General features: G+C 48.8%; 2 protein-coding genes and 1 pseudogene across 2 annotated transcripts in view; 2 read left to right on the top strand and 1 right to left on the bottom strand.

Annotated features, from left to right (window-relative positions):
- Nucleotides 1-12662, bottom strand: part of CFAP92 (cilia and flagella associated protein 92 (putative)) — a 41864-nt gene extending 29202 nt beyond the window's left edge. The window contains exons 1-5 of the mRNA XM_049766097.1: nt 12596-12662; nt 10046-10318; nt 4491-4681; nt 2812-3028; nt 214-336 (exon numbers count right to left, since the gene is read on the bottom strand). Of these exons, the coding sequence (XP_049622054.1) occupies nt 214-336; nt 2812-3028; nt 4491-4681; nt 10046-10318; nt 12596-12662 (871 nt within the window). The remainder of the gene's footprint in view (nt 1-213; nt 337-2811; nt 3029-4490; nt 4682-10045; nt 10319-12595) is intronic.
- On the top strand, nt 3528-3658 carry LOC125998392 (uncharacterized; annotated as a pseudogene).
- A 4327-nt stretch (nt 12663-16989) lies between the features above and the next one.
- The window catches only part of EFCC1 (EF-hand and coiled-coil domain containing 1), a 35460-nt gene continuing 34571 nt past the window's right edge, over nt 16990-17878 (top strand). Inside the window, exon 1 of the mRNA XM_049766521.1 lies at nt 16990-17680. Coding sequence (XP_049622478.1) covers nt 17006-17680 — 675 coding nt within the window. The 5' untranslated portion in view covers nt 16990-17005. The remainder of the gene's footprint in view (nt 17681-17878) is intronic.

Genomic DNA, 17878 nt, shown 5'->3' with positions numbered 1-17878 from the left:
CAAGAATAGCCCCTGAGGGTCACCGGAAAGATTGCCACAGCAGGAAACTGTGCTGCTAAAGCTGTGCCCATGAGGATTAGGTGGCCATGCGCAGAGGCTGCGGGACCCTCAGAGAGGCCAGTCTATATATTCACCCATGGGTTACGGCACTACCATTCCTCTCCCTAATCTGAGCCTGCTTCTCAGATATCCTCTGAGGCAGTCTGGGCTCACCTTGTGAAGTCTTTCCTTTTCTTGATTTTCCTATTTTCCCAAACATGAAATCCTGGTTCCACGCCTCTTTGTTATAGCTCCTCTGTTCTGCCAACTTGCGCTGATATAAAACCAGGTGTTTCACTTCTGGAACAATGAAGAAAATAAGACGTACCCAATGAAAGGCCAGCAAAATACTTAAAACAGGGGCCGGAGTGATGGCACAGCGGTAAGGCTTTTGCCTTGCACGCAGTCAACACAGGACAGACCCCGGTTCAAATTCCAGCATCCCACATGGTCCCCTGAGCCTGCCAGAGGTGATTTCTGAGTGCAGAGCCAGGAGTAACCCCTGAGCACCACCGGATGTGACCAAAAACCAAAGAAAAGGGCGAGTCTTTGGAGCAATAGTCTAGCAGACTATTTTATATAGTTATAAAATAAGGCATTTGTCTTGCACGTGGCCAACTTGGGTTCAATCCCATATGGCCCTAAACACCACCAGGAATAATTCCTGAGTACTTCCAGGTATGGCAAAAAAAAAAAAAAAGTTTTAAGAAAGGGTAAAGGAAAGCTGCAAATTTCAGAGGAAGTGGAGACTGTAAGAGGGAAAAGTCTGGTGTCTCTGGGACCAAGAGAAAAAGAGAATGGGACAAACAAGAGGTCCTTTCTCACTGCATGCAGGGGGGCAGCCTGGATTCTGGGCAGCCTGCAAAGATCACTGATAAGTAGGGTATTGGGTCCCCAGTGACAGAGAAACCAACAGGACAGAAAAAGGTAAAAAAAATCCTTAGTGCAGAGCCCAAGAGACAGATCAGAAGATTGGTGCATAAACCTGTAATGTTCCAGGTATCATCCCCCGAACACCACCAGGGATAGTCTGGGGAGCATCTCCCAGGTAACTTCTCCAGGTAATTCTTCAGTTTAAGGTGTGAACTGTCAGGTTCAGTTGGCCAAGTAATCCCCAGTGCCCCTTAGCAGGGTTTGGGGGCAAATAAAAATTTACTCAGTTATAAGTTGAGATAGCCCATGGCTAAAGCACTTAACTGGCACACAATCAATCCAGGTTTGATCCTCCCATTGTACAGGATCCCCAGAGTCCTGGCAGGAGTGACCCCCAAGTTCAGAGCCAGGGGTAAGGCCTGACACTACCAGGTGAGACTTGAAAACAAAGCTTACAGTGATGTCAGGCTTGGAAGGGGCCTGGAAGAACAAGGACTCTGGTTTCTTTGTTGTTGTTTTGTTTGTTTTGGGGCCACATCTGGTGACGTTCAGGGGTTACTCCTAGCTATGCGCTCAGAAATCGCTCCTGGCTTGGGGGACCATATGGGATGCTGGGGATCAAACCTAGGTTAGCATGAGCAAGGCAAATGCATTACCACTTGCACCACTGGTTTCTGGATCTAAGCCGGAAGCAGGGCTTTCACCTTTGACCTCCCTTTTCAAGCCCAGGGATCATACTTAACTCTTCTAAACCTGACTCGAGGGCACTTCTCCAGGGAGCTTTCCTGATTACCCCCACCTCCTAGTACCCCACTACCCAGGTCAAGCAGATGCCAAGCAGCATCTCATGCCCTGCAGGGAGGCACTGCAGAGCCTACACAATGCGCCTAATAGTCTGTGTGTCTCCCAGATCCCATTTTCTAGTTTTGTGTGTTGTTTTGGAGGCATACCCTGAGGTACTCAAGGCTTTCTTCAGCCTCTGCACTCAAGAATCACTCCTGGTGGGCCCGGAGAGAGATAGCGCAGCAGCGGCATTTGCCTTGCAAGCAGCCGATCCAGGACCAAAGGTGGTTGGTTCAAATCCCGGTGTCCCATATGGTCCCCCGTGCCTGCCAGGAGCTATTTCTGAGCAGACAGCCAGGAGTAACCCCTGAGCACTGCCAGGCGTGGCCCAAAAACCAAAACAAATAAACTATTTGCAGTGTGCTGGAGATCAAACCAGAGTTGGGGTTGGCCACACGTCCAGCAAGTACCTTACCTCTGTACTATACTGTCTCCCTGACCCAACATATCACTAAAGGAGATTACTTTATTCTCTTTGATTTCTGTTTTTTAGCCATAATCGGAGTCACTCAGGGGTTACTCCTGTCTTTGTTCAGATATCGCTCCAGGCAGGCTCGGGAGACCATATGGGATGCCGGGATTCGAACCACCATCTTTCCTGAATCGGCTGCTTGCAAGGCAAATGCCCTACAGCTGTGCTATCTCTTTGGCCCAGAACCCCCTTTTTTTGAGGCAGGAACTCTAAAGTCAGTAGGGACCAGAGGAAGCAGGAAGGTGCCTCTGTGGCGGCTAGACCAAAGAGGAGTCCAGACCACTTCAAAGTCTGGTTCTTTCCACACACTGCCCCCTCCGGCTCCCTCCCTGAGAAGAGTTCAGAGGAGACTTTTCAGCACTGATGCTAGAGACCGAGTGATGTAGGACTGGGTGGAAATTTCAACATGCATAGGACAGGAGGTGGATGTTTATTTTTCCTTTTGTCTCTGAGACACCCCCCAGTCCTCCCTCCCTACCCCCCACCCTGTGAACACAATACCCCTAGGGCGATGGGCTGATGATGGGCACAGACACCCCTGTTTGGCCACATATGTCCTAGAGCCAGGCCAATAACAGGCAAACACCCTGACTTGCCTAAAGAGGATAGATCTTCTGTACACACAGAGTTCGTTAACCGATAATACTTGACCTTCCTTGCAACCTTTTCTTTGTTGTCCCAGATTTTCATGTTTATTTTATGAAAATTTAGCTTCTTTAGCATTTCCTTGGTCACGTGCAGGTTAAAGTGGTGGGTCCAGGTCACCCATATTTTGTCTCCTTCGTGCCAGGGCTTCACGGTCTGTGGGTGACAATGTGAAGAGAGACATGAAGTGAGAAAGCCAGAGATGGTCAGCCGTGGCTAGCCTGCCCGTGTTGGCCATGAACTTGTGTCCCCCACTCTGCCACCTTTCATTAGGAGGTGTAGGTCATGGACTGGTCCTCTGTCATACCCCTGAGCTCCTTGGAATAGAATTAAGTCAGAGCTGAAGGGCTGGGGGAGATGGCACAATGAGCTGTTTTTTGTTTTGGTTTTCTTTGGTTTGGGGGCCACACCCGGTGAGGCTCAGGAGTTACTCCAGGCTATGCGCTCAGAAATGTCTCCTGGCTTGGGGGAACATATAGGACACCAGGGGATTGAACCTCGGTCCATCCTAGGTTAGCACATGCAAGGCAGATGCCTTTCTGCTTGTGCTGCTGCTCCAGCCCCTCCCATATGTTATTGATGGTACAAGGCGCCCACATTTCCCCTGGGCGCTCTCTCCACTCTTTCTCCCTCCCCTCCTTAAAACTTCCAAACAGCGCTTGTTTTCATAGCACCTTCACTCAAATTGGAACAATATATTGTTTCAAAACAATACATGCTAAAACAAGATTAGCATGGCCCCTGCTCAAGGATGGCATGTAAATTCGTGAAGCTTTCCATATTTTTATAAATTTAGTGAAGGATGAGAAAGACAAATGTGAAATAAAGGGGGACAGGAGCCAAGGAGACTCAGGTGCACTGGTAGAATGAAGAAAAGGCAAAACTAAATATCCGGGCCGGAGCTATAGCATGAAGGTAGGGCATTCGCCTTGCATGCAGAAGGACGGTGGTTCGAATCCTGGCATCCCATAGGGTCCCCCGAGCCTACTAGGAGCGATTTCTGAGGTAAAGTCAGGAGGAACCCCTGAGCGCTGCTGGGTGTGACCCCCCCAAAAAAAAAGTCAAATCCAGGAGTGCACTGTTGGTGGTACATGCTGGTATCAACATGTTAAGTCGGTATGGACCCCCCATTTTCAGGATCTGGGCAGGACCTGATTGTTGGGACGTCTAGCAAGTTCCAGGGCAAGCATGCGCACTGCATCCTATGACTATCAGATGAAGTGTAAATTATCTTCACTGTTAAATCCTTTGTTGGGTATTTGTGAATCCAAGAACAGTCCCAAGAATGAGAAATTACTTCCCATCCCCTTGTCCCCTTTCGGGGGGAGACCTTGCTAATATTTATCCACAGCAAATAATAATCCACACAGACAAGAAGGATAGGGTGTAAAAGATTGGGCAAAGAGAGTGAGAGAATCCTCTTGCAGCCTGCAGCTTTCGCCAAAGGCCCCTCTCCCCTCTCCATCAAGCTATTTATTGCCAACTCCACAGCGCCCCCACCTGGAAGGGCTAGGTGGGGCAATAGTCACAGAACAATCCTAAGGAAATACTTTTATATACAACAATTCCAAGAATAATCTTATGGAAACTTTTTCATATACTACACCCACGGACTCACCTTCATTCCCGAATCCATGAATACTTTGGTGAGTGTGGGAAACACCACCATGTCCACCTTGTTTGGCTCTTCGTCACCCGGCAGAAGGAAATATTCAATGTGGTAGTAGCGGCGGCCTCTGAGGCTGGGTTTCTCCTTTGAGAACTTTTTGAGCCTCTCTAAGGAACTTAGGGCATATTTACTTTTAGAAACTAGAAGAAAAGGAATTTCATTTGCCACTCCCGTTGGAAGACAGAACTCACTTCATTTCTCCCTGATGCTGAGAAAGAGCTGGCCACTGTGGAAACGTATCTCCACCCCTCTCATGGGCTAGAGTGCCAGTGATCCTCAATTTTTTTTGTTTTGTTTTGGTTTTTTGGGAGATCACACTCGCAGTGCTCAGGGGTTCCTCCTCAGAAATCGCTCCTGGTAGGCTCAGGGAACCACATGGGATGCCAGGATTTGAACCACCATCCTTCTGCATGCAAGGTAAATGCCCTACCTCCATGCTATCTCTCTGGCCCAATCCTCAAATTTTTTAAACAGGGGGCCAGTTCACTGTCCCTCAGACTGTTGGAGGGCCGGGCTATAATAAAAACAAAAATTATGAACAAATTTCTATGCACACTGCATATATCTTATTTTGAAGTGATGAAACAAAATGGGAACAAATACAATATGTGGCCCACAGACTGTAGTTTGAGGACCAATGGCTGGACAGACCTGAAGTTGGGGGTGGGAGGCCCCACAGCTGGTCCCCCTCAGTTGGTCTCCTTTTGGCTGGCAGAGCAGGACTGGCAAGGTCCCTCCCTGCCTTTTCCTCCTTTCAGTTGGAACAAAATTTATGAAAAAAGAAACCATGGGGCCGGAGAGATAGCACAGCAGTAAGGCATTTGCCTTGTATGAGGCTGACTCGGGAGAGACCCAATTCGATTCCTGGCATACTATATGGTCCCCCGAGCCTGCCAGGGTGATTTCTGAATTCAGAGCCAGGAGTAACTGCTGAGCACCACCAGATGTAGCCCAAAAACCAATCAATAAATAAATAAAGTTAGGGACCAGAGAGATAGCATGGAGGTAGGGCATTTGCCTTGCATGCAGATGGATGGTGGCTTGAATCCTGGCATCCCATATGGTCCCCCGAGCGTGCAAGGAGCAATTCCTGAGCATAGAGCCAGGAGTAACCCCTGAGCGCTGCTGGATGTGACCCAAAAACCAAAAATAAATAAATAAATAAAGTTAAAAATACAATAGGACATATGTGATTCCAGCCACCTGGACAAGTCCAGGACCGAAGAGACAGGGCATTTGCAGCATTTAATCTCAGAGGGAAGAAGCTGGAAGACATTCAGAACCTCACAAGCAAAGTTATGGGATTTGTCCTAGTGAAAAAGTTCAGCAGGGAGGTTGCTTCCCTTGCACAGGTCCAATCTGAGTTCCATCCCCTGAATTTCCTATGGTCCTCTAAGGAACACCAGGAATGATTTTCGAATCTGCATTCAGGAGTAAGCCCTGGGCATCACCAGGGGCTCTCTCCAATCCTCCCTAACCATGAAAAAAAGGAGAAAAGGAAAGGAAAGGAAAGGAAAGGAAAGGAGAAAAGAGAAGAAAAGGAAAGGAAAGAAAGGAAAGGAAAGGAAAGGAAAGGAAAGGAAAGGAAAGGAAAGGAAAGGAAAGGAAAGGAAAGGAAAGGAAAGGAAAGGAAAGGAAAGGAAAGGAAAGGAAAGGAAAGGAAAGGAAAGGAAAGGAAAGGAAAGGAAAGGAAAGGAAAGGAAAGGAAAGGAAAGGAAAGGAAAAAGGAAAGGAAAGAAAAGGAAAAAGGAAAGAAAAGGAAGAAGAAAGGGAAAAGGAAAGGAAAGAAAGAAGGAAGGAGGAAGGAAGAAAGAAAGAAAGAAAGAAAGAAAGAAAGAAAGAAAGAAAGAAAGAGAGAGAGAGAGAGAAAGAAAGAGAGAGGGGGGAGGGAGGGAGGGAGGGAGGAAGGAAGGAAGGAAGAAAGAAAGAAAGAAAGAAAGAAAGAGAAAGAAAGAAAGAAAAAGAAAGAAAGAAAAAAGAAAGGAAGGAAGGAAGGAAGGAAGAAAAAAGGAAGGAAGGAAGGAAGGAAGGAAGGAAGGAAGGAAGGAAGAAAAGAAAGAAAAGAAAGAAAATTGAAAAAGTGGAGGCGAAGGCTAGGGAAATACATCAGCAGTAGAACTCTGACCTTGGGTGGGTGTTTTTTGCAGCTTCGTCCCTTCATTCCCTGGTCTACTCCTGAAAATTTACAAGGACCTTCTGGGATTAGAAAAAGCTCAGACTAATAAAAATAAAAATAAATAAGTAAAAAAAAAAAAACTCAGACTGGCCTGAGGTTTGAAGTTCAGAGAATGTGACACTGTGATAGCTGCCCACTATCTAATTCTTTCTGATCTGCTTGACCCAAAATGGAACTTCAAGAACTCTGTAGCACTGGTAAGGCTCCAGACCCCGGGCAGAACAGTACCAGCCAGTGGATGCACTGCTGTCATCTTCAGCTTCTTGTTTCCTCCATGCTCTTTGTAACCAAACGAAAAACTAAAAACTAAAAACGTTTCTCCACCATTTTCTGAACATGCAATCATAAGCTTTGCATATATCTCAAATGCACACGATCGCCCTTCATGCATATGTATTCATTTCCCGAAGAACTACTAGAATATGTATAAAATATGACTTCACTTTACTTCTACTGGGCATCAAACCAGACCCACCACTGCTCCTGCTCTTCAAAGCTATTCTTCAGCCCATGCTGGGGGAAACTGAGAAAGCCTCTCTTTCCATTTCTCTCATGTCTGAGTGAATGGCATTTGCAGAGCCCGGGGTTCAATTCTGGCACTTCAAGAAAATCAGAAAGCTGCGTATGTTTTTCTTTCTTTCTTTTTTTTTTTTTTTTTTGGTTTTTGGGCCACACCCGTTTGACGCTCAGGGGTTACTCCTGGCTATGCGCTCAGAAATTGCCCCTGGCTTGGGGGGACCATATGGGATGCCGGGGGATCGAACCGCGGTCCGTCCTAAGCTAGCGCTTGCAAGGTAGACACCTTACCTCTAGCGCCACCTTCCCGGCCCTGAGTATGTTTTTCTATCTTCAGAGCAAATAATGGGACTAGTCTTGGTTACCAGGCAGATAAGATGTTACCAGGCATGGGGCCGGGCGGTGGCGCTAAAGGTAAGGTGTCTGCCTTGCCAGCGCTAGCCTTGGACTGACCGCGGTTCTATCCCCCGGTGTCCCATATGGTCCCCCAAGCCAGGAGCAACTTCTGAGCGCATAGCCAGGAGTAACCCCTGAGCGTTACTGGGTGTGGCCCAAAAACCAAAAGAAAAAGAAAAAAAAGATGTTACCAGGCAGGTGGACCTGCCATTCATAAACATGTGTCTAGATAAGCTTGCTTTCCCCACACAAAACAAAAGGAACTGGCAGGAGAGTGAAACAGGCTAGCATCTCTCCAGCTAGAACATAAAATCCATTTGGAGCCATACGGTGGCGGGTTTGGCTTTGCCACACAGCATTTTTGTGACATATTTCTTTTCTTTTCTTTCTTTCTTTTTTTTTTTTTTTTTTTTTGTTGTTGTTGTTGTTGGGTCACCCCTGGCTGCACTCAGGGGTTATTCCTGGCTCTGCGCTTAGAAATTGCTCCTGGCAGGCTCGGGGACCATATGGGATGCTGAATTCGAACCACCGTCCGTCCTGAATGGACTGTACACAAGGCAAATGCCTTGCTGTACTATCTATCCCTCTGGCCACTCTTAGAGATTTTCATTCCATATATACCTGAATGGAAGTCTAAGCAGGAATCAGGCAACGCAAAACTAGCTTATGAGAGGGGCCGGGCGGTGGCGCTAAAGGTAAGGTGCCTGCCTTGCCTGCACTAACCTTGGATGGACCTCGGTTCGATCCCCTGGCGTCCCATATGGTCCCCCAAGCCAGGAGCAACTTCTGAGCACATAGCCAGGAGTAACCCCTGAGCGTTACCGGGTGTGGCCCAAAAACCAAAAAAACAAAAACAAAAAAAAAAACAAACAACTAGCTTATGAGAACTGAAACTTTCAACAATTGCTTCTTCATCTGCAGAGACCGAAAATAACACCAGCTACTTAGGGCTATTAAAGGATGACGTTCGTGAAGCCCACAAAACCTCTAGCATGCCTGGCTTCAGGAGGGCCCCTAAAATTGCAGTTTTTTCTTAAAAATACAATCAAGATGAGGTGCCAGAAAAAAAATGACTCAGTGGGCTGGAGCGGCAGTAGGGCATTTGCCTTGTACATGCTAACCTAGGACGGACTTCGATTCAATCCCCTGGTGTCCCATATGGTCCCCCTAGCAAGAGCAATTTCTGAGTGCATAGCCAGGAGTAACCCCTGAGCATCACCGGGTGTGACCCAAAAACAAAACAAAACAATAACAACAACAAAAAGGCTCAGAGGCCAGAGCAATAATACAGTGGGGGAAGGGGGTATTTCCATGCATGTGGTGAACCTAAGTTCAAATCCCAGCACCCCTTATGATCCCTTAAGCACCACCAGTCCAGGAGTAAGCCCTGAGCACCACCAGATAAAACTCACACACACAACACACACACACACACACACACACACACACACAAAATGGTTCAACAGGCTGGACTTACTTTGCATATAGAAAGTTTGGGGTTTCCTGTTTGTTTTTTGACCACATCAGGCAGTGCTCAGAAATTACACCTGGCAGGCTCGGGGGACCATATGGCATATCAAGGATTGAACCCAGGTTATGCAAGGCAAATGCCCTATCCATGTGCTATCATTCTGTCCCCTGAAAGCCCACATTTGATCCCGGATATCATACAGCCTCTCAAGACCACCAGGAGAAACCCCAAGCAGAGAGTTGGAAGTAGCCCTTGAGCAATACTAGATATAGCTCAAAAACAAAAGAAAGGGGGCCAGAGAGATAGCATGGAGGTAAAGCATTTGTCTTGCATGCTGAAGGACGGTGGTTCAAATCCCGGCATCCCATATGGTCCCCAGAGCCTGCCAGGAGCAATTTCTGAGCTAGGAGCCAGGAGTAACCCCTTAGCACTGCTGGGTGTGACCCAAAGACCAAAAAAAAGAAAAGAGGGGGCACTTAGCTATACTTAGCAATATAGGGCACTTGCCTTGCATGGGGCAGACCCAGGTGCGATCTCCATTATCCCATGTAGTCCCCTAAGCATCAGAAGTAATTTCTGAATGAAGAAACCAGAGTTACCCCTGAGTACTGCTGTGTGTGGTCACACACACACACACACACACACACACACACACACACACACACACACACACACAAAATACCACACACAAAAAAGAAATGGGAATGTCCTCAGAAGCAGTGCTTTGGGCTCAGAGGACTCTCCTGATAAGACTTGTCCTTGTGATGTGACCTTACTCAGACCAGCCATTTCACCCCTGAGCTAAGTCCCGGTCCCCTAAAATGACATGATCCTTTCAAATTTCTGCTCCTGGCATCCAGCACCCTAGGTGAGTAGATACATGCTCTGGACTCCGGAAGAAGGTCACCCCCTTTGTGTAGAGGCCCTGCCTCTGGAAGCACTTACCTGTGTAGGTCTGGAAGGCCAACGAGAGGCCCAATACACAGGGAATGATCTGGGCCCCATCGGTGCCGAAGACACTGGTAGAGTGGTCCAAAGACAGGGTGCTGCTACCTGAGGGGTTGTAGTCAGAACCAGACACTTGGGCATGGACCTGAGCCTTCGAGTCCTCCTCGGTTTCAGATTCCCTCCTGGACTGCCTGACATCCAAGTTCTCTTTGCGTTCATTCACCGGATCCGGCAGAGACATGGTCCCCTGCACCCACTGGGCTGCCTCTCCTATGGAAGAGACAGAGGCAGTTACCAACTCCTTTACCCCCTTGGCCGTGGGGTGCCAGGGTGGGGTAAGACCCTCTCCTGGCCTTGTTTTTGCATTGTTCCAACTAGATAGCCATGATCTGGGAGGCTCCTAAGCCTTGACAAGAAATGGACGAAGCAGAAAGAACAATGGCTGGTAGAGAGGTCAAAGAATTGAGGTATAGTTTCTCCAGTCTCACCTCTTCCTTCCTGGTCACAGCAGAAGCTACCCTTTGGACGCTACTATTGGTGCCAGGTGACCCCCGTTCTGCAGAAAACCCCAAAGTGAGGAAGGAAAGTCTAGGGATGAGCAGAGTTTGGGGACAGGCAAATCAGCCAAGTTGCAAGTAGGTACAAGAGCCCTGGGGAATGTGGTGGGTTGGGGTGTCAGAAGGGGAAGGGAAAGAGAGAAGCAGGGAAGGAATGACCAGTGAGAACTGGGCCCAGGGCACAGGCCTGAAGGAGGCTAAGAAAGCAAAGACTGGTGCAGAGAAGCAGGGGAAGGGATGGGCACCTTTCAGGCACCGTCTTACCAATAAGCAGACACACTGGGCAACACTATGGCGCTGGCCTCGGGGTCAGTTCCCTCCCCCTGGTTGCTGCAAAACAAAGTCCCCCAATGGAGGCCCCTAGAACCTGCCAGCCAGACTCGACCTGGCTATGCTTGGATGGTTGCTAGGAGATAGGCCAGGACTGGGGCTGCTGGGGGCGGGACTTCCGCCTCTTCAGCGCCTGCTAGGCCTGTCCATCAAGTGTATGGGGGCCCCAGAAACCCAGATGCCATCATTTATTTATTCATCTGTCTCCTAAGAGATTCCTACAACGATTCCAAGTTCCTGCTACACACCTGGGTGATTCTGCCCATAACAGTTCCATTCTACCTCCCCTATGGTTGATGAAGGCAAAAAAAAAAAACAAAAAAAAAACAAAGGATCCTGCAAATTCCAGACTATCCCACCCCACCCCGAATCTCTCTCATGGAGACTTTCTGCTCCTGTCCTGCTGTTGGCCTTCAAAAAGCATGAGAGTTGGGCCAGAACGATAGTACAGTGGGTAGGTAGGGTGCTTGCCTTGAGCAACCCGCAAACTCAGAGGAAGAAATTGAGCATCACCAAGTATGGTTTTACCCCATAAAAGTCAAAGCAAAGGGGGGGGGGGGTGTACCTGATCTGTTTGATCTGTTGTCACTGCTGTGTAGAATCTGTCTCAACCTTCAGTGACCAAAATCAAAATAATCAAAATCCAAATCATCCATTTGTTTGTCCACCATCAGAGTCATCCATGGAATCACCAAGCCCACTGAGGTGTAGAAAGTCCACGGGAGAATTACAGGCTGAGGTCCCTTCCATGGTCCCTCAATCCTCCAACAGAGGGGACACATCATAGTTTACACAGGGTGTGTGTGAAGTGGCCCCATAGGATTACAAAGACATGTTTGTTTGCCAGCTCCAAGGAAGTGATGATGCACAAAGAAAAATCTTTACACCCCATCTACCTCTTTCTTAAATAAATTTATTTTTAGTTTTGGGCCACACTCAGTGATGTTCAGGGCTTACTCCTAGCTCTGTGCTCAGGAGTCACTCCTGGAAGTGCTGAGGGGACCATGGGAATGCCAGGAATTGAACACAGGTTGGCTTTATGCGAGGTAAATAAATGCCTTGCCTGCTGTACTATCTCTCCAACGCCATCTTTCCTTCAAATTTTATGGGATTAATCCCACTCTGAAAATAACTACCCTGGGGGATGGTAGGTCATACCTAGTGGTGCTCAGGGCTACTCTTGGCTCTGTGCTCAGGGAACATCATGGTGACAGGGATCAAACTGGGATCAGCCAGTTCTCTCTTTGGCCCCAAATTCACCCTTTTGAAGTGTTGCGCCAGACCCCCAGAATCACATGACCATCATCTAATGACTAAGATTATTTACATACAGCCCCATAAGTGCTTTTCTAGGCATGAACAAATGCCTGGAAATTGCATTCATCACAAGACCCCTCTGCCCCCCTCTTGTTGGCAGGATGGGGGTGGGGGAAGTCTTGCTTTTTAGCATTTCCAGGGACAGTTTAAAGACACTTTGAACAATGTACTATTTGACATGGTTCAAACACTGACTTCAGAAAATCTGTTCTTTGCCAGAGCCTCCTCACAGATTCCCCACAGATTCCCACCCTCCCCTTTGCCCCCCAGCTCAAACAAAAGAGCTGGCAGAACCTCTGAGTTTGCTCACTTTGGACCTAAGACAAAACCTTGTGTCTCCCACGGGCAAGCTTGCAGGGCGCCTGGTAACACCTCGGGCCAGGCGGGCTGACTGGCCTGACAGGCACCATTGTGAATTCGGATTCCCCAGTCCCCAAACTACAGGGGTGGGGATTGCCGCCCAGCAACGCTTGAAGACAAGGTACTCAGGCCTTCTGTCCAGTGCTGAGTGGCCCAGCAAAATTACAGTTCAAAGAATTCCTTTGCCTACAGCTGTCAGAGGATGCAGGAGGCAGGGATTGTGGGGTGGGGTGGGAAGGGGGGATAATGGGCCAGAACTAATTTGAAATTGAGGCAGCTCCAAAGGCAGAGCCAAGTTCTCAAGTCCTGTTCTCAAGGCACAGTCTCTAGACACAATAGTCTACAATCCAGCAGGTAGGGGACTTGCCTTGCAGACGATAGGCCAGAACTGGCACCCTACATGGTCCCCCAAAGTCCCACCAGTAGTAGTCTCTGACCTGAGCAGGTGTAAGCCCTGAGTACTACATGTGAACCTTGGGGAAATGGGCTATATCTGGTGGTACTCAGGGTTACTCCTGGCTCTGCAACTCAGAAATCGCTCCTGGCAGGCATGGGGAACCATAGGGGATGCTTGGATTTGAACCACCATCCATCCTGGATCGGCTATGTGCAAGGCAAATGCCCTACCACTGTGCTATCTCCCTAGCCCCCCCCTTTTTTTTTTTTTTTTTTTTGGTTTTTGGGCCACACCCGTTTGACGCTCAGGGGTTACTCCTGGCTATGTGCTCAGAAATCGCCCCTGGCTTGGGGGGACCATATGGGACGCCGGGGGATCGAACCACGGTCCGTTCCTTGGCTAGCGCTTGTAAGGCAGACACCTTACCTCTAGCGCCACCTTCCCGGCCCCAAGATTTGTGATAGGTTTTTTTTTGTTTGTTTGTTTTTTTTGGTTTTTGGGTCACACCTGGTGGTGCTCAGGGGTTACTCCTGGCTGTCTGCTCAGAAATAGCTCCTGGCAGGCACAGGGGACCATATGGGACACCAGGATTCGAACCAACCACCTTAGGTCCTGGATTGGCTGCTTGCAAGGCAAACACCGCTGTGCTATCTCTCCGGGCAATGTTTTATTGTTTTTGTTCTTGTTTTTTTTTTTTTGGTTTTTTTTTTTTTTTTTTTTTGGTTTTTGGGCCACACCCTGTGACGCTCAGGGGTTACTCCTGGCTATGCCCTCAGAAGTTGCTCCTGGCTTCTTGGGGGACCATATGGGACACCGGGGGATCGAACCGCGGTCCGTCCTAGGCTAGCACAGGCAAGGCAGGCACCTTACCTCCAGCGCCACCGCCCGGCCCCGCCCCCCCCTTTTTTTTTGCCCATAGAAAGATTTAGGATTGGGGCTGGAGAGATAATAGCATGGAGATAAGGCATTTGCCTTGCATGCCAGAAGGTCGGTGGTTCGAATTCTGGCATGTCATATGGTCCCCCGAGCCTGCCAGGAGCAATTTCTGAGCATAGAGATAGGAGTAACCCCTAAGCTCTGCCAGGTGTGACCCAAACCCCTACCCCGAAAGAAAGAAAGAAAGAAAGAAAGAAAGAAAGAAAGAAAGAAAGAAAGAAAGAAAGAAAGAAAGAAAGAAAGAAAGAAAAGAAAGAAGAAAGAAAGAAAGAAAGAAAGAAAGAAAAAGAAAGAAAGAAAGAAAGAAAGAAAGAAAGAAAGAAAGAAAAGAAAGAAAGAAAGAAAGAAAGAAAGAAAGAAAGAAAGAAAGAAAGAAAAGAAAGAAAGAAAGAAAGAAAAAAAGAAAGAAAGAAAGAAAGAAAAGAAAGAAAGAAAGAAAGAGAAGAAGAAAGAAAGAAAAAGAAAGAAGAAAGAAAGAAAGAAAAAGAAAGAAAGAAAGAAAGAAAGAAAGAAAGAAAGAAAAGAGAAAGAAAAGAAAGAAAGAGAAAGAAAGAAAGAAAAGAAAGAAAGAAAGAAAGAAAGAAAGAAAAAGAAAGAAAGATTTAGGATGTCTTACATGGGCTTTCATATGGCACCTCCTACCAGCACCTCACCATTTTCACTTCTATTTCTGGTGATTCACTTGGGCTGTGCTGACAGATTCTGCTAACTCAGCTCCAGTCACTCCTACTATAAATACTGATGTGTGGACTGTGGGGAGGGGTGCAGTTTTTTGAGGCAGAAGCGAGAAGTGCAATAGGTGTAAAGTTACTGATCAAACTGCCACTGGTTTGATTGGTACCCTAACAGGTCTGCGAGTGATCCCATTGGATGTTTTGTGTAACCAATCAACTTGATGAATGTTCACACTTTCCTCAATATTATATGGGGCAGGGAATACACACAGGATATGCGTTGCTGGAAATTGCAGTCCTAGAAGGAAAAAAAAAAAACTAATATCATGGTTGACCTGCAGGAGAGAAACAGCTACAGTTGAAAGAGAGGTTGCTGAGGCCGGGGAGATAGCACAGTGGTAGGGCGCTTGCCTTGCACACAGCCGGTCCATGGGGGATGGTGGTTCGATTCCCGGCATCCCATATAGTCCCCCAGTTTGCAGGGGTGATTTCTGAGTACAGAGCCAGGAGTAACCCCTGAGCACCGCTGGGTGTGGCCCAACAACCAATAAATAAATAAATGGGTTTGTTTGTTTTAGAAAAAATTAGTAGGAATTTGCCAAAGGGAAAGAGGCTTGGGTCAAGGATACAACAGCAAAAATTAAAAAAAAAATTTTTTTTTTTGCTTTTTGGGGCACACCCGATGACGCTCAGGAGTTACTCCTGGCTATGCACTCAGAAATTGCTCCTGGCTTGGGGAACCATATGGGACGTTTAGGGATCAAACCACGGTCCGTCCTAGGTTAGCGCATGCAAGGCAAAAGCCCTACCACTTGCACCACTGCTCCAGCCCACAAAAGAAAATGTTAATGCTTTTTCAAATTCCAAGATTCAACAGTTAAATTCTTGGGTGACACACAAAGCTGGATCTTGTCCTTTTCCTTCCTATGACCAGCAGAAAAGTCTATGTCTTGCTCCAACATGGCTGAACAGTGGTCCCAGAGAGGTCACCCCACATCTGCTTGGTGAAGAAGAAAGAACCAGCCTCTCACCAGCTTAAGCACCTGATTTTTCTTTGACTTGCCAGATACGTCCACTAAGCCAGTGTTTTTTGACCTTTTCCAGATCTTTGCCCCTCTTCTCACTCTGTCCTTCCTTGATTTCCCCTGATTTTCATCTGCGCCCACCCCCAAGTCCTGTGGGCTTACCAGGGGACATGATGACTCCCAGTTTAGTAAATGCTCTGTTCTAAAGCCCTGGAATATAACATTCATCCAACAGCAACCAGTTGGACTAACTGCAGCTCAGAGAGACACTTCCCACGAAGTCTCTCAGATCGGTTTTTACCAGGGGGGTGTCCGTAATCTCGCGTCCTCGTTTCTCCAAGCCTTTCTTTCTTTTGTATTACTTTTGTATTTCTTTCTTTTGTATTACTTCTTTCTTTCTCTTTCTTTTCTGAGTTTGTGGTATTTCCTTTATTGAATTTCTAAATGGCTTTTTCATTCTTTTGCTTCTTCAGTGTGATAAAATACACATTAAATTTGCTTTCTTTGGGGCTGGAGAGATAGCACAGCGGTGTTTGACTTGCAAGAAGCCGATCCAGGACCTTAGGTGGTTGGTTCCAATCCTTATATGGTCCCATATGGTTCCCCTGTGCCTGCCAGGAGCTATTTCTGAGCAGATAGCCAAGAGTAACCCCTGAGCACCGAAGGGTGTGGCCCAAAAAACAAAACAAAACAAAAAAACAGATTTGCTTTCTTTTTTATAAAAATATCTTTATTTAAACACCGTGATCACAAACATGATTGCAGTTGAATTTCAGTCATAATTAGAACATCCCCCTTTCACCATCACCAGTTTCTTTGCACTCCTAGAGACTGGGGAAGGCGGGGTAGGGCACCTAGTTTCTGGAGAGACAGACAGACAGACAGACAGACAGACAGACAGACAGACAGACAGAGAGACAGAGACAGAGAGAGAGAGAGAGAGAGAGAGAGAGAGAGAGAGAGAGAGAGAGAGAGAGAGAGAGAGAGAGAGAGAGAGAGAGAGAGAGAGAGAGAGAGAGAGAGAGATCCTCCCCAGCTCCTTACTTAGTGGAATACAGGGGGCGGAACAGCCCTTCTTCCTAAGCTTTCTGGGGACAGAGAGAGGGGTGGGTGGAGCGACTCGTGGGCGTGGGGGACACGCCCCCAGAATCCGGATGGGGCAGGCAGAGACCAGAGACACCCTCAGTAGTCCTAAGACTGTGACTTCTGAGGGGCGCTGGCCTGGGATAGGAGTTGGATGCTGGGGGACGCTGGGGAAGGGGTACCCCGGGACTTGGAAGCAGAGCACCCCAGGCTCCTGTGGGTGGACACAGACGCCCTACAAGTCCCTTGAATCTGGGAGACACTCCGGAGTGTCCAGGATGGAGGGGCCAGCTGGGGACCCTTACCGGCGCCCCGCAAGGCGCACGCAGTGGCTTTTGAGCGCCCTGGCGCACCATTACGGACTGGACCGTGGCGTAGAAAACGAGATCGTGGTGCTGGCCACCGGGTTGGATCAGTACCTGCAGGAGGTTTTCCATCACCTGGACAGCAGAGGGGTCGGACGCCTGCCCCGAGATGACTTCCACGCGCTCTGCGCCGTGCTGGGGTTGCGCGCCCTTGGGGACCCCAAACCGGCCGCTGGGGACCCCAACCTGGCCCTTGGGGACCCCAACCCGACTCCCCGGGATAGCCCCGAGGGGGACCCCGAGGATACCGACGAGGAGGCCCGCCTGGCGCTCAGCCCCGAGCCCCCCGAGCTCTCGTTCCGCCAGTTCCACGCGCGCCTCTGCGGCTACTTTGGCACGCGCGCAGGGGCCCGGCTGCCCCGCGGGGCGCCCAGCGAGCACATCGAGACGCAGATCCGCCTGCGACGACCCCGACGCCGCCGCCGCCGATCCCCGGGGACTCCAGGGGACCCCCACAACGGCCCCGGCTCGGATCCCGACCCGGAGGGCCCCACGCGCCTGCGGGAGGAGAACAGCAGTTTGCGGGAGCTCGTGGAGGACCTGCGCGCCGCGTTGCAGAGCAGTGATGCCCGGTGCCTGGCGCTGCAGGTGCGCGCGGGGGGCTGTTGGGGGGCTGGAAATGAAAGGGGGGTTGTCCAGCCCAGACCTATGGGGCACAGGGGAGGACTGGGGAGGGGGCGACGGAGCAAGCCACATCCCGCTGGTGCTCCTGATGGTCCTCCTCCTTCTTTCCTCCTTTCCTCCTTCTTTTCCTGTCCTACTGCTTTCTACCTTTTTCTTCCTCTT

The sequence above is a fragment of the Suncus etruscus genome, chromosome 20, assembly GCF_024139225.1.
Source record: "Suncus etruscus isolate mSunEtr1 chromosome 20, mSunEtr1.pri.cur, whole genome shotgun sequence".
Taxonomy (NCBI): Eukaryota; Metazoa; Chordata; class Mammalia; order Eulipotyphla; family Soricidae; genus Suncus; species Suncus etruscus.
The sequence above is the reverse complement of the archived record's forward strand: the minus strand, read 5'-3'. Positions and strand labels throughout refer to the sequence as shown.